The sequence below is a fragment of the Antennarius striatus genome, chromosome 4, assembly GCF_040054535.1.
Source record: "Antennarius striatus isolate MH-2024 chromosome 4, ASM4005453v1, whole genome shotgun sequence".
NCBI classification, from domain to species: domain Eukaryota; kingdom Metazoa; phylum Chordata; class Actinopteri; order Lophiiformes; family Antennariidae; genus Antennarius; species Antennarius striatus.
In genome coordinates, this window is record NC_090779.1 from 5,679,110 (window position 1) to 5,693,093 (window position 13,984).

The window sequence follows — 13,984 nt, forward strand, 5'->3', positions numbered from 1 at the left end:
CCTGAAGTGACGTGTAGCCAGGAAAAGAGCCAGCAGCTCCCTGTCAAATGTACTGTACCGCCGCTCACTGTCCCTCGGCGTCCGGCTGCAGAAGGCTATGGGCTTCCATGTGCCTCTCACCCACTGCTTGCAGAATCTCAGGCATCTGTCGTCAGGGCCACAGGAGCAGCACCTGATGGGTGTGCCAGCAGGGCAGCATTGGTAAGTGCAGCCTTGGCATCCTCAAAAGCCTGCACCCTCTCCGGCGACCAGTCCACAGGTGCGCTGGCCTTTTGACCCTTCAGCACTTCGTACAGTGGGCGCATGAGGTGAGCCGCCCTGGGAATGAACCGGTTGTAAAAGTTCACCATGCCGAGGAACTCCTGCAGGGCCCTAACAGTCCGGGGTTGAGGAAAGGCAGAAACGGCCTCAACCTTGGCAGGGAGGGGGACGGCTCCCAGGGGCGAGACACAGTGTCCCAAGATGTCAATAGCAGTCCGGCCAAACTGACACTTGGCCGGGTTCACATCATGTCGAGGTCACCAATGTGGAGGTTCACAGGCACGAGGCAAGGGTACGGGTGAGTTCAGTATATTTATTCACAAGTGTGTCACAACAACCAACACAGCTCCTTTAAATACCCACTTCCTCTATCACAGCCCTTAACCCTGTGACGTCACACCTCCCTTGTGCCTGCCTGGTGTGAGACAGCTCTCCAAGTGTCCACTACAAAGTAAAACTTACAAGTAAACATTGAGTAGTACCAAGAATCAAATTTATTAAAATCAAAGTGTCTAAGTCAAAGTTAAAATCTCTTCTCGTCCAAGTAAAACTTACAAGTAAATATTGAGTAATATTTTGAAGTGTGTCTGAGTGTATCTTCACATAGTGAATGCAAGTTTTCAATTGTTGGGGGGTGTAAAACCTTGCTCATAGTAGGGGTGTGTGGGTGGGACACCCCCCCACAGGAAATTTTTTAGAAAATTGGGTTGTTTTCCTGCATTCTGGTGCATTCTGAGGGCAAAATCTTCTGTTCATTTTACCTACAAAAATACACTAAAGTCAATAGTTCAAGCTTAACTATCTATATTTCTATCCTATTTTATGCAGGTATAAATGTGAGATTCAACAATTGAAAACTTGCATTCACTATGTGAAGATACAGTCATACAAAATATTACTCAATGTTTACTTGTAAGTTTTACTTGGACGAGAATACATTTTAACTTTGACTTAGACAACACCATTGGTATGCCATAGTTTAGTTTTTGTTTTTTTTAATTCGATAATATGATTTTTCATTTCAATTTAAAAAGGCATATAAAATAGCAAGCGAGGTGAATACACATTTACATGCACCGCTGGTTATTCCTGCCGGTCATAGAGATCAAAAGTCTAAGACTACAAAAAAGTATTGATAATATCTTTCATCTACCTTCTGATCGGTCTTGTCACCACTCCTACCCCCTCCCAGCATTCACCATTTGTTGCTCAATTAGAATTTTAACGCAAAATCTACTATAAAACACTCTATTCTCATTTTCTTTCAAACAATCGTCCTCGCCTTGTCGTACACCAATTCGCGGGTTTAGCTTGTAAAAAAAGAATCCTGTTGTTTTTAGTGCTGTCAGGTGGTTAAAAAAAATGAATCTAATTAATTACAGGATTTGCAATTAATTAATCTAATTAATCGCATTTTAATCTCATACCTGCTAAAGGCCCCCAAATAAAGAATTTGAATTGTAGGACATTACAAAATTGTAGTGCATGACTAATCAATAGAATGCACCAAGTAGAGAAGATTTGAAATCTACATTTTTATTGGTTAAGTGTGCTTTATAAATGAAATTCAAAAGAAAAAAGGCCAAGCACATCAGCAAACCAACTAGGCCAGATGCATTTCTCAAAGATGCAATACGAATACAGTTAAATAAAATAAAATTCATAAATTAAATAAGGCTGAGTCTTAAATAGGCACATAAGCAGACTCTCAATCAAAATGAAAACATTTAAATTACCGTAAGTAATAAGATAAATAGATTGCAATCTAGACCGTGGATTCCTCAATCGCGTGTGGCTCCGGGAACGCATTAACCGCAAAGAAAGAAGGTGCACTATACAGAATTTTGCACCTTTGCTTTTCACTCAATAGTTTTCTTTGCCTTTAATTAATATACAGCATTCTCCTGTGGACACTGCACCAAGCTGACAGAGCCTTCTCCACACAAATTTCAGTGTTATCTGTTAGTAATATCTGTGTTTGTTCTTCATTAACTTTTGATTGTTTTTTATGCAAGATAGCTTTTTCTCCAACTTTTGCATCTTTTTCGGAGGCATGGTAATAATCAATCAATCAATCTGTATCTGTATCTGTCATGGGAGGCAGGTGAGGCACGGCTGGGCTTGTGCTAGCCGATCGCCACTACGCCATAGGCAAAGTAAGTTCCAGAGTGGCTTCTAGGTTTTTTGCCTGTGTAGCCACAGCGGCGTTCTTATTTTCAGGAAAAAAAGGCTTAAACTTATAACTATTTTGGACTCGCGAAAATCCCCAAGCAATAACATAAGAAAACAAACTTTTTCTCTCGCTCTCGTTCTTTTTCCTCTCGCTATTTCTAACACTCATCGGCGTGCCGCGCCGCTGTCTTGAACACAGAATGTGGCTACTCAATTCTTTTACAGTGAGCCACAGTGGCTTAGTCATACTACCTCCTAGCGCAGGGGTCACCAAATGGCAGACCGTGATGGTTCTGTTCGGACCCGTGACCGCTCCGATAAATTCACGAGAGTAGATTTTCTTGGAGAATTTTTCTGACGGTCGTAGCTACAGACGGCGGGTGCTGCTCCTCCAGTTCATTCGGTAATAGCTCCACTCAGTTCAGCCAATCAGATCGTTTCTTTACCCTGCTCTGTCAGCGCACCTGGAAGTGAGACAGCTAGCTGCCGTTACCACTGTGAGTTTACAGCGGAGCACAGAGGAAGGCAGTGAGGACAGAATAGCTCCAAACAAAGGAAGGTTAACGAGGAAAACCGCTGGTTAACAATGAGTGGACAAAATTTATGTTTATTCTTTCGTAAGGAGGTTCAAAACCATCGTGCCTCATATGGTCTGAACACGTAGCATTAATTAAAAATTGTACCGTGAATAGCCACTATGAAAAGCACAGAGCTTTTGAACAAAGTTATCCCCTGAAGTTCAAGCTGAGGGAAAAATAATAGAGCAAAATGTATGTAACGAAAGTTCACGAAAGGCATGGCGGATTTTGGGGCAGCATAAAAAATGTTTTAGTTTTAGGAAAACAGAAAGATGAGATGTGTGAAAAAAAATTTAAAAATCCAGATGTCAACTTCAACAGCAACCAGAAAATCACAAATATCAACAGCTTGATGCAGCTATTCAGAGAGCATCATGCATATCTGTGGCCATTGATGAGTCTACAGATGTTACTGATAATGACCACCTTTTGTGTGTGTCAGGTCCCTTTACAAAGATAAGGAGTGCTTTGCTGGGTGTAACACCACTGTGAAACACACATAAGAGGAGAGGACATGTATGTAGCAATAAGATGCTGACAAAGAGGGACATAGATCTGAAGCGGGTGGTCTTTGAACCACAGATGACAAAAACCACCACCCTCTCCTTCTCCACCACCTTGTCATGGTGGGAAAAGAGAGGGGGGCTGTGCCAAACAGTGGGAGCTTTCCAAAACAGTCAAGGTGAGCTCTGTGCACACCTTGTGCACAAGTAACCTTGTGTAAAAGTAAATAACTAGCAGGCTATATACCCCTTTCTCTCATGAAGAAAGTTATGTTTGCATTTTTTCCCTGAAATAGCCAGTTTTTATTTATGGTTTCTGAAGATGATAATGTGTTTTTACTTGAAGTGTAGGCCTTCAATTCTTTGGGCGGGGACATCTTTAATTTACGAGAAAAAGGATTATTCAGCTCTTTTTGCACTTTTTTAATTAGGCTTGAAATTTATTTTCCTGGGTCCACTTTTATTTATGGTGAGGTAAAAGAGCTAGCTGTGCACTCATTTAAATATATCCTGCATTTCAAATTGAAAAAAAAATGATAATGTGGATATAGGGACCGGCTATAAGACACAAACTGGACTTGGGTTCGGACTTTTTACTAAGAGGAAATTTTTATGACCGGACCTCCGTGACTTTTAATTAAATACCCCTGTCCTAGCGCAAGCCCAGCATGGCCTCACCTGCCATAACAAAAGACAAAAATGGAAAATGGAAAAAGTACATTAAATGGTTATACTATCCAGTGATGTGTATTATATAGATATTTTCCATAAAGCATCATCAATTTTACATTATTTTTACTCAAAATCGCTGAATTTTCACATTTACCACTGACAGCTTATGCTTGCTCTGGAGGGTCTCACTAACTCCTTGATCTCACTGCAGCATGTAAAATGAGCAGCCATTGTGTTGCTGTTTGGTGGATTTTAATAAGACAGAATCACGCAGGTGAGTCTCGTAACAAGAAATCCGCGCCACTTTCTCAAAACATAAGATCAAAACATATTGGCGATACCCGGGTTCGAAATGTAAGTGTAGAAGTGGAAAAATTGTGAACATTGCTGTCATGTCAGAGTTCTCAAAGACAAACTCTTGTCCTCTCTCTCCTCTGGTTACTTTTTGGGGGGTGAGGGGCTGTTTGCTTTTTTTTTTTTTTTTTTTTACAAGTCAAGAACTATGATTACAAAAGGGCAGACTCTGCATAAATTCCTTGCCTGGAGAAGCTAATACTAACTTTTAAAATGTCTCATTTAAGTCCTTTTTCTCTTCTCTTTTCAAACTGTTGCTGCAAAATATAATAATAACATTAATAGAAAAAGCTGACAAGTGGTTCTGAGAAACACCTGGAAGAGGAAATGCAGCTGTGCACAGGAAAGATTTTGTCTTTCCGAAGCAGATTTTTCTTTCCAGATTGTTCTGAAGCCTTGACATGGCCCGGGGGCTCAGAAACCAGCAGAGCTCAAACACCAGTGTCAACAAGCCAGTGCTGTAAAAACAACATGTCAACACCACTTAATACATACACATTAAAACCAGTCACAACCTCATGTGACGACTGGAACTAACCAATCAGCATTTAGCTGGGAACAGGGAAAAGCAATTGGGAGCTGCTGAGTGTAATGAACTGAACGGTTAGATAGTGGACTCATTCTGCCATGTGCTGAAGCTGATGAGACGACGAAGCAAAGCATCACTGGAGGAACAGCACACATGTGACTAGGCTTTTCAGAAGTGTGTGTGCACTCATGAACCAGTTTGTAGTATGCACGACAGAAACACAGTGCTGGTCATCCATTATGGGAAAAGATGAGCTACAGCAACAAAACGACGAGTGTTAGTGAATGATGAGTGGTAGCAGACAAAACAGCTCGTATCAACTAAGGCTGTCAGTTTAACGCGTTAATCAAATTAATTAATTATGCTGCAAATTAACGCGCTATAAAAATTAGTGCAATTAATCGTGAGTGACAAGTCAATGCACAAGCATTTTAAATTTGGCCCATTGAGTGACCCAAGGCTGCAGTGGCATCTTACTTCGTACCTGGGCCACGAGTCAAAAGCAGGGTGACTGAATACCGAGATGGACTCAAAACTGGACAGCGAAGGCAAGCCCACTCGCACCTTTGGGCGGAAAGTTTATTTATTCATTCATTCATTCATTCATCTTCCAACCCGCTTAATCCGCTAACGCAGGTCGCGGGGTAGCCAGTGCCTATCCTGGCAGTCTCAGGGCGTGAGGCGGGGGACACTCCGGGCACGACGCCAGTGTACTGCGGAAGTTTATTTATAAAAAGAACAAATATGGGACTATCAACAAAAAAGCAGTGATTTGTACCTTTTGTAAAAGAGAAGTTTTATATCACCGAAGCAGCTCCAGCCTAACGTATCATTTAAATGCAAAACATGTCAAGGACACAGAGTTGTCTGTTGTCAGTTCCTGTAATGTTAGCTTATCCTTTTAAAGGAATGCCTGTTGGCATCTTGCTATTGATGTTGCCTTATTTAGAGGCATGTTATACTATTAATTTTGAATTGCTGTATTGAGTCAGCTTTAGTATTAATTTTGATTGAGAGTCTACTTATGTGCCTATTTGAGACTCAGCCTTATTTAATTCTGAATTTTATTTATTTTATTTAACTATATTCGTATTATATTTTTAAGAAATGCACCTGACACAATTGGTTTGCTGATGTCCTTGGCCTTTATTCTTTTGAATTTCATTTATGAAGTACACTTAACCAATAAAAATGTGGATTTCAAATCTTTTCTTCTTGGTGTATTCTATTGATTAGTCATGCACTACAATTTTGTAATGTCCTACAATTCAAATTCTTTATTTGGGGGCCTTTAGCAGGTATGGCATTAAAATGCAATTAATTAGATTAATTAATTACAAATCATTTAATTAATTACATTAATTTCCGTAATCGCCTGACAGCACTACTATCAACACATCGTCCTACATTTCATCATAATGAAGTTCCCCTCTCCAATGTTATATTTTTGTGGCAGCTGAATCATTTAACAAATACTTTGAATATAACCAGCTGCCTACTTTCATCTACTCCTCATCTACTTTTAATTCTACGTTTGCCTGATGGTACACAGTGGCAACAGCACCCTTACAAAGCTTTTTAAACGTTAATTTAAGAAATAATGAGATAATCTTGAGTTCATACACTAATCAATTGGAAACTTTTGGGATCATTTTCAGATCTTGAGCCTCAGAGATTAGATCCCACTTTTCCCTCAAAATCCCTTTCTGGTCAGAAATGTCACCACATTTCCACAGGAGGCTAAATAAAGTGGGCAGACTGTGAATCTCTGAAGATGGAACTTATTGATCTGTGTTGCAAGTGAATGAAGAAATAATATGAGCTGTGATATTTGATTTCCTTTTGAAGCTGTGAGTTTGATCTCCCCCCTTCTTTTTGTGAATTTGGTATGTTCCAACATTTTCATGGATTGTAAAAACTTGATTTAAAATATGAAGGAAAGAGTTTATTGTACTTGATATAGACAAAGTATTGTCTGTAGGTACGGTATGTTGCCAGTTTGGCAGTTTGTAGCTACGGTAAGTTGCCAGTTTCGTATTGTTACCCATGTATTCTGAGGTAAATATATCAATGAGCAGGTGACTATTAAGATCATACAGTTAAGGAAATCATGTTGCGACCTGGATGCAAAAGCATAAATGACGGAGCGTGTTGGAAACCCATTGGTGCAAACCAACTGAGACCCAACCAAACAGTTAGTGCACCTGATGCTCAAATATTCTTCATTAGTATCCACCCACGTCATGTGTAAAGACAAAGCCTTCCCATCTGCATAAAAAACACTCGGCACCACAACATCATGTAGAGGAGGTCAAAAGAGAGCTCAATGGCTGGAGAAGACTAGAGTTACAGAAAGTCACAACCAGTTCACGAGACAAGAACAGAGACAGATCACTTTACAGGATGATGTTACAGCCCCACTGGCTGCCTGTCAGAAACAGGTACACCATCACAGTCTTCAGTCCAGCGTAAACAAAATCCAAATGTTAACATTTTAAGGATATGATTTCATCAGGATTTTCTTTTTATTCCATAGTACAGACGGATAGACACAGGAATAACATGCATTAGAGATGACCAGCGATTCTGCTGTATTCCTATAGGCAGGACTTCTATGTACAGTATATGAGTATGCTGTTGTGGGAGACTGTCAAATATTGTCTTTGAAATCCACAGCTTGCAGCTAAGCAAAGAAGACGAGTGACTAATAAATAATTAAAGCTTTCTTCTGGACAATGGGAATAGATCATTGGAAGTTGAGATACAGTACCTCGATTTACAAGAAGACTGGTAATATGTTAATAAAGGATTCCTGGATATCAATTCTCACTCAATATGCACGGATACTTTTTTTTTTTTAATTCTCCAGAACTTTCCTTCCTAAAAATTCCTGGTATAAAATAAAGAGAGATCCAAACAGAGAACAATCCACACATTAATTAAGAAATATAGTACACCCAAATCAAATCAAATATTGACATCTGCCTCCAGGGGTGATTGTCAAAACTGACCTAAACTACGACACAAATGGGGCAAATACAAAAACAACTCACGTACATCTTGAAGGTTGGAACTGGGAAAAAGTTCACAAAGGAAGTATTCAAATAATTAGTATTGTTCTAGTTGTTTGATAATGTTTGTGGGAAGAAATACAGGCTATTGATCTTACTACGGTCACGCTCACATGTCCCACTTTTAGGCACGGGTTTGGTGCTGAAATCTATTCAAAACAGAGAATGTCTTTATGCCCTGGACAAATTTTATTTTCATACTAAAAACTGGTACAATGATCAGTTATATGCAGTTTCAGTACATCACTAGCATGGTATGTGTTTTGCTTTTCTCCATAAATGTTGCAATCCCACAGACAATTTTTAGGACAGCAGAGCGTTGGTGATACAAGATCAAGTGACACAAGCTTTTATCATCCTCTCATTTATTAACAAAATTGTCACTTTCCTTCTTTCAATGTAACAAATAAATGAATAATCGAGAAATAACAAGATTATGGGTTTCTGTTAAAGTGTAAAAACAGGACTGGAGAAAACATATGACTTTTAGCAGTATAAAGATTAAAAACCTTAACAAGAGGATTTAAAGGCACCTGCTTTTGTTCATGGGATTATAAATCCCCGTATCAAATTGTAAAAAACAAAACAAACTTAAAACACACTCAACCACATTATAATGACAGGAGGCTGAATAAAGTATACAGAGACAGATTCATCAGTCTAAAAATCTGTATACGTTTTTTTAAATTATCAGTTGCTGAATGACAACCAAACGCCATGTTAAATATTTAGATTGACATTAAGTCTAATAACTGGTCTGAACAAAGTTGTGTTTTCTTCAATTCACCGCAACTAGTTATTTTGTCCAAAAATCATCACTGTCTGATCATCTCTATATGTGTGCATTTCAAGAATGACTAACTTATGTGGTGAAACAAAGTAATAGTGAGGCGTTAAAATTAGGGTTAGTAGTTGCAGAAAATAGATATTTCCTATATGAAGTGAAAGTATAAATAAACAGAAACTTTAAATATTCATTCAAAATCCATCTGATTTTCTGATTTTTCAATTCCAGCATCTCCCAACTGCAAAGACTGCAACCAAACTCTTTTAAAAACTGAGCCTCTGACATCGATGTAAAGGAATTCCAAGACCCTGCTGACCCTGTTCTCCAGGACCAGCAGGGTCTTTCACCTCTCCCCGCATTGATTAATTTTTATTTTTTACATTTTTCAAATAGTGGAGCTGTGAAACTTGAATGTTGTTAAAATGAGGTTCCTTGGATCTATTCTTTGGATCATGTTTGGAAGGCTGGCCCCCACTGGGAAGGCTAACTATTGCACCGAGTGTTCTCCCTTCTCCAGATAATGAGTCTCAGTGTGGATCTGTGGAGTCTGTGAGCCTCAGCAAAAGCTTTGTAACACTTCACTTCTGGAATTTCCTTGTATTTTGTAATGGCCAGCTACTGGCGGGAATTACGAGCCAAATTCATGCCTCTGAAAATGGTCTATTTAGGTGATGATCTTTTCAACAGGGTTGGTGTTAATCAAATGTGCCTTGTCCAGCTGGAACCACTTTTAATGCAATCTGGTCACTTGTTTATTCAGTTTATAATTCGGCATGACACATACTGGTAATTTAGGTATTGACAGTTTTTTTAAGGACGTCTTTGTTTCATATTAAATTTTGATTGCCGATCCAACACAGTTTTGTAAAGTTCCAAGACATTCCATGGTGGCACAAAATACATATTACATATCTTTTTATTTTATATACTGTTATAATCCTCGAAGGGAAATTAAGAATGCACACTCTAGTTTTTTGTTAGTCTGATCAATCACATGCATATTAGTGTATACAGGCCCCTGTAATTCAAACAACCACACACAAGGGGGCCTGTAGGCATGCAAGGGAGGTAGAGTGGCGGGCAGCCCCTTTGTGGAGCGCCCAAATGAGCAGCTTGTGAGGGGGGATGGCGCCTTGCTCAAGGGTGCCTTGGCAGTGCTCCGGAGGTGAGCTGACACCTCCCACTGTCAGCTCACCTCCGGGTGTAATTTTTTTGGGCGGGAGCGGGAATCGAACCGCCGATCACAGAACATTGGACGACCTGCTCTGCCTCACCACTGAGCCACTGCCGCCCCAGTGGCTTAGTGGCGCCAACGTGCCACCAGTTATCTTGGCGGCACGTTGGCGCAGTGGGTATCGCTGTCGCCGCACAGCAAAGTGGTTCTGGATTCGAGTCCCACTCTGTGCGGAGTTTGCATGTTCTCCCTGTCTCTGCGTGGATCTCTCCGAGTTCTCCGGCTTCCTCCCACCTCCAGAAACATGCGTTTCACGTTAATTGGCCGTTCCAAATTGCCTGTAGTGTGCGAGTGTGAGCATGCATGATTGTCTGTCTCTGTGTGGCTCTGTGGCGCACTGGCCCAGAGTTAGCCTCACGCCTAAGCCAGCTGGGATAGGCTCCCGCCCCCTGTGACCCGCTACAGCGGATAAAGCTGTGATTAGAAAATGGATAGATGGACATATATTATCTTCCTTTCCACCCATTCAAAGCTTTCCCCTTATTACATATTAAACCCTTGAGTTCAATACTAAAGGGTTTAATCAATTTGAACCCTTTAGTTTGAAACTAAAGTTAGTAAGAGACACACACTCCTGGAATACTTCAGAGAGTGGGTTCAAGACTTTTGAAAGTACTAATGTGAACCTGATAGTGGACGGGTGGAATATGTTGGAAGGATGTTTAGAAGACAAAAAAAAGACAGATTACGAATAACTGTATCTGTCCATGAAAAACACAGTGTCCCTACCTGATGACATCACCTGGACTTCTGTTAAACAAAAAAGAAAAAAGAGAAATAGTAATAGTGATGTTGGTGTTGTTTTTTTAATATCATGCAACCCTTATTTGGTATAAGATTAAATTCTCAGCATTAAAGTACTGAATAACCAGTCCTGAGTAAGACATAAGAATTTGCTCAAGTACTACTGTAGATTTAAAAGTTTTATCATATCACACGCAATATGCAGTTTTTTTAAAAATAAAACAGAAAGAAAACAAAGACACTCTATAGGTTAAACACTGCTTCCTTAGGGCTGAGATGATGATGGCCCTGTAAGTAAAACTAGTTTTCCTAGAAACCAAATCAATCACCTTGCTTGATGTCCTACATAGAGACATTACAGACTGCACAGTTACAGCACTCAATAAGGGGATTAACATTTTGTAGTGAAGTTCCAAGACATTCCACAGTGGCACAAAATATTTACATTTCTTTACATGTTATCTTCCTTTCCACCCACTCAAAGATTTCCTTTATCACGTATTAAACCCTTGATTCATCCCTCTGCCACATTTACACTGTGCTGCTGTAATGTAAGCTGAGAAATGTCTGAAAAAAATAACAATACATGCTAATCCACTTCCCTGACTCTACATTCATGTCTCTTTTCCACCCTTTAATTTCTCTTTCTCTCGGACAGGAATATGACTTAAGGCCATCTGTGCTCTTCTCTTCCCTGCTATCCCTTTCTCATTTCCTCTCCTGCCCTGTTCCCTCCCTTGACAGAAAACCAAAGATAACCTCTAATAAACTATAGTCATTTCATTTTTTTCTTTCTTTGCCACTATCTTTTCTTCCTCTCCCTCGGCAAGTGCTGGATTATTCCTTATAGATTAACAGTCTGACTTTGTCTCCTTGGTCCCTTTTTGCTCTTCCTCTCTCATCCCTCTTTTCTTGCCATTCCTTTGCCTATATCTTTCCTTCTCTTATTCATCTCTCTGTTTTTCTGCACCTCAGGGAACAGTGGATTTCCTCCAGTGAGCTTTACTAGTGGTGTGATTAGGAGCAGTGGTTAAGATGACAGAGCAATCATCCGAACCTATAAGGCTGCAGAGAAAACCACCGTGCTTAGTCTTACACAAGCGGCTTTGATCACAGGGATGAGTGCCATCATCTGCTGATCCGGTGTGAGCATTATGCATATACTGTATGTGTGCACAGGCATAAGAAGAGAAACCCTCTCCAAAGTAGGCTAATAACGCAGCCAAAATTGTAATAATCATGACGTTGTAGATTTAGGGTGTTTGTTTATTACCACAACTCCTCTGTTGTCTCAAAGCACAAATGCCACCCAAGTGCTAACCAAAGCAACCTTAATTAATTCACTGTTGGCAGCATCAATGATGCCTTTCAACTGTTTTTCCCTTTTAAAAGAGATTTGCAATAGAAAGAGGTACCGTCCTAGCAGAAGGCTCTCTCAAGCCCTCTCAAGTTGACTGTCTATTATGCCCATGTGTGTGTGTGAATGCACGTGTGTGTGTATGTGTACACAATTTCCAGTGTTAGATGCAGCAGATGCTTCAGCAGAGGGGAGCCACACATCAGCCTTAATATTATTCTATTAGCATTTCAGCGCCCACTCTTTTACTCCCTCCCTTCCTCCTTTACTCACGCTGTCAGAAATTGATGATCAGCAATTACACAGCATGTGTCAGGGCAACTAAACATCATTTAATAGCTCAAAGTTGACAGTGCATGACTGAACACGGCGAGAGGTACCAACAGTGTCTCCATAAAAGTACCCTGCTGTCTTTCATCAAGCATGCTGCTTTCACACAGGCCAAATTTGCTGCTACAAGAAAGAAGTCACAGCTTATAACAAAAATGAATATTAAATATTCCTTGGTATACTCTACTCTATATCACATTACTGTTACAGCAATAATAACAACAGCAATTCAAAATGTATTTGATAGGTTGAGCATAGGGGTTAAACATCACACCTGACCGCCACAGCCCTGTAGCATTATCAAAGCAATATTTCAGTATTAGTGCATAATTCATAATTCTAGTCCACACTATGATCTGAATATACCTGTCTGGTCATCAGAAAGAAATGAAGACGAGAAATGAAGAGGAAACACAACACCAGGATACTGTCATGTGGTTACAAAAATTATTACAGCATTATTCAGTAAAATTTACTTTAATTCTGTTCACACAAACACGCTCTTAAACATACCGTTCCAAGGAGTCTTGTGGCAGTGTTATATGGTATTTGTAAAATGTCACAAAGATAAATACAACGAAGAAGCAAGACACAAGTAAGTTCAAATATTAACCACAGCCATATGACAAGAAAAAATGTTTACGTTGTAAACAGCTAGCTCATTAGCTAGCTACCCAGCTAATACTACGTAAGTAGCTCAAACAATATTAGCAAATACTTAGCTAGAACACAACTTTATATAAATAAATAAATAAATAAATAAATAAATAAATAAATATTATATATGGTGTGTGTATATATATGGTGAGTGTTTGTGTGTGTATGTATATATATATATATATATATATATATATATATATATATATATATATATATATATATATATATAACCATATATATGCCATGTATATACTGTAGATACATGGCATTGAACAATCGCATCACTTCAGTGAACTTTAAAAGCAGTTTAAAAGTCTAATGTAAAACCAGACCATTATCTAAAGAAGTCACAGACGAGCAGCATTAATGACAGTCCCTTAAATCCAGGTTCATGTACTCCTCTATTGAACTCAAAGTTAAATTTTATCCTTTTACTCGCTGTCACAAAAAATTGCTACGAAATCCCCAGATTAATAACTGGTAGTTTCACAACACGCTAACTCACAATGTTCACCAGTCACACAACTGTAATTAGCTTCATGCAGTTATGTTACTTACGAAAGCGAGTCCTCTGAGGGTTTATCCTACTAAATCCTTCAATTTAGTTTTCTGGAGAAACTTGTAAATATTACAGCGGAGACCCAAACACACTCATGCGCCCCTCACACACACTTTAAGGCCCCTCACACACGGGAGGTCCTCCACACTGCGGTCCCCAGCCGCTGTTCTGTA

The 13,984-nt window shown here is 39.5% G+C and overlaps 1 protein-coding gene across 6 annotated transcripts in view; it reads right to left on the reverse strand.

Moving 5' to 3' along the window:
• ppfibp2b (PPFIA binding protein 2b) overlaps positions 1-13,984 on the reverse strand; it is a 77,523-nt gene extending 63,539 nt beyond the window's left edge. For 5 of the 6 annotated variants that reach the window (XM_068311991.1, XM_068311994.1, XM_068311992.1 and 2 more), the window contains exon 1: positions 10,891-10,911. In XM_068311991.1, coding sequence (XP_068168092.1) covers positions 10,891-10,900 — 10 coding nt within the window. In that variant the 5' untranslated portion in view covers positions 10,901-10,911. Of the gene's footprint in view, positions 1-10,890; positions 10,912-13,810 lie in introns of those variants that run through there. The other variant, XM_068311989.1, reaches the window with a different exon arrangement.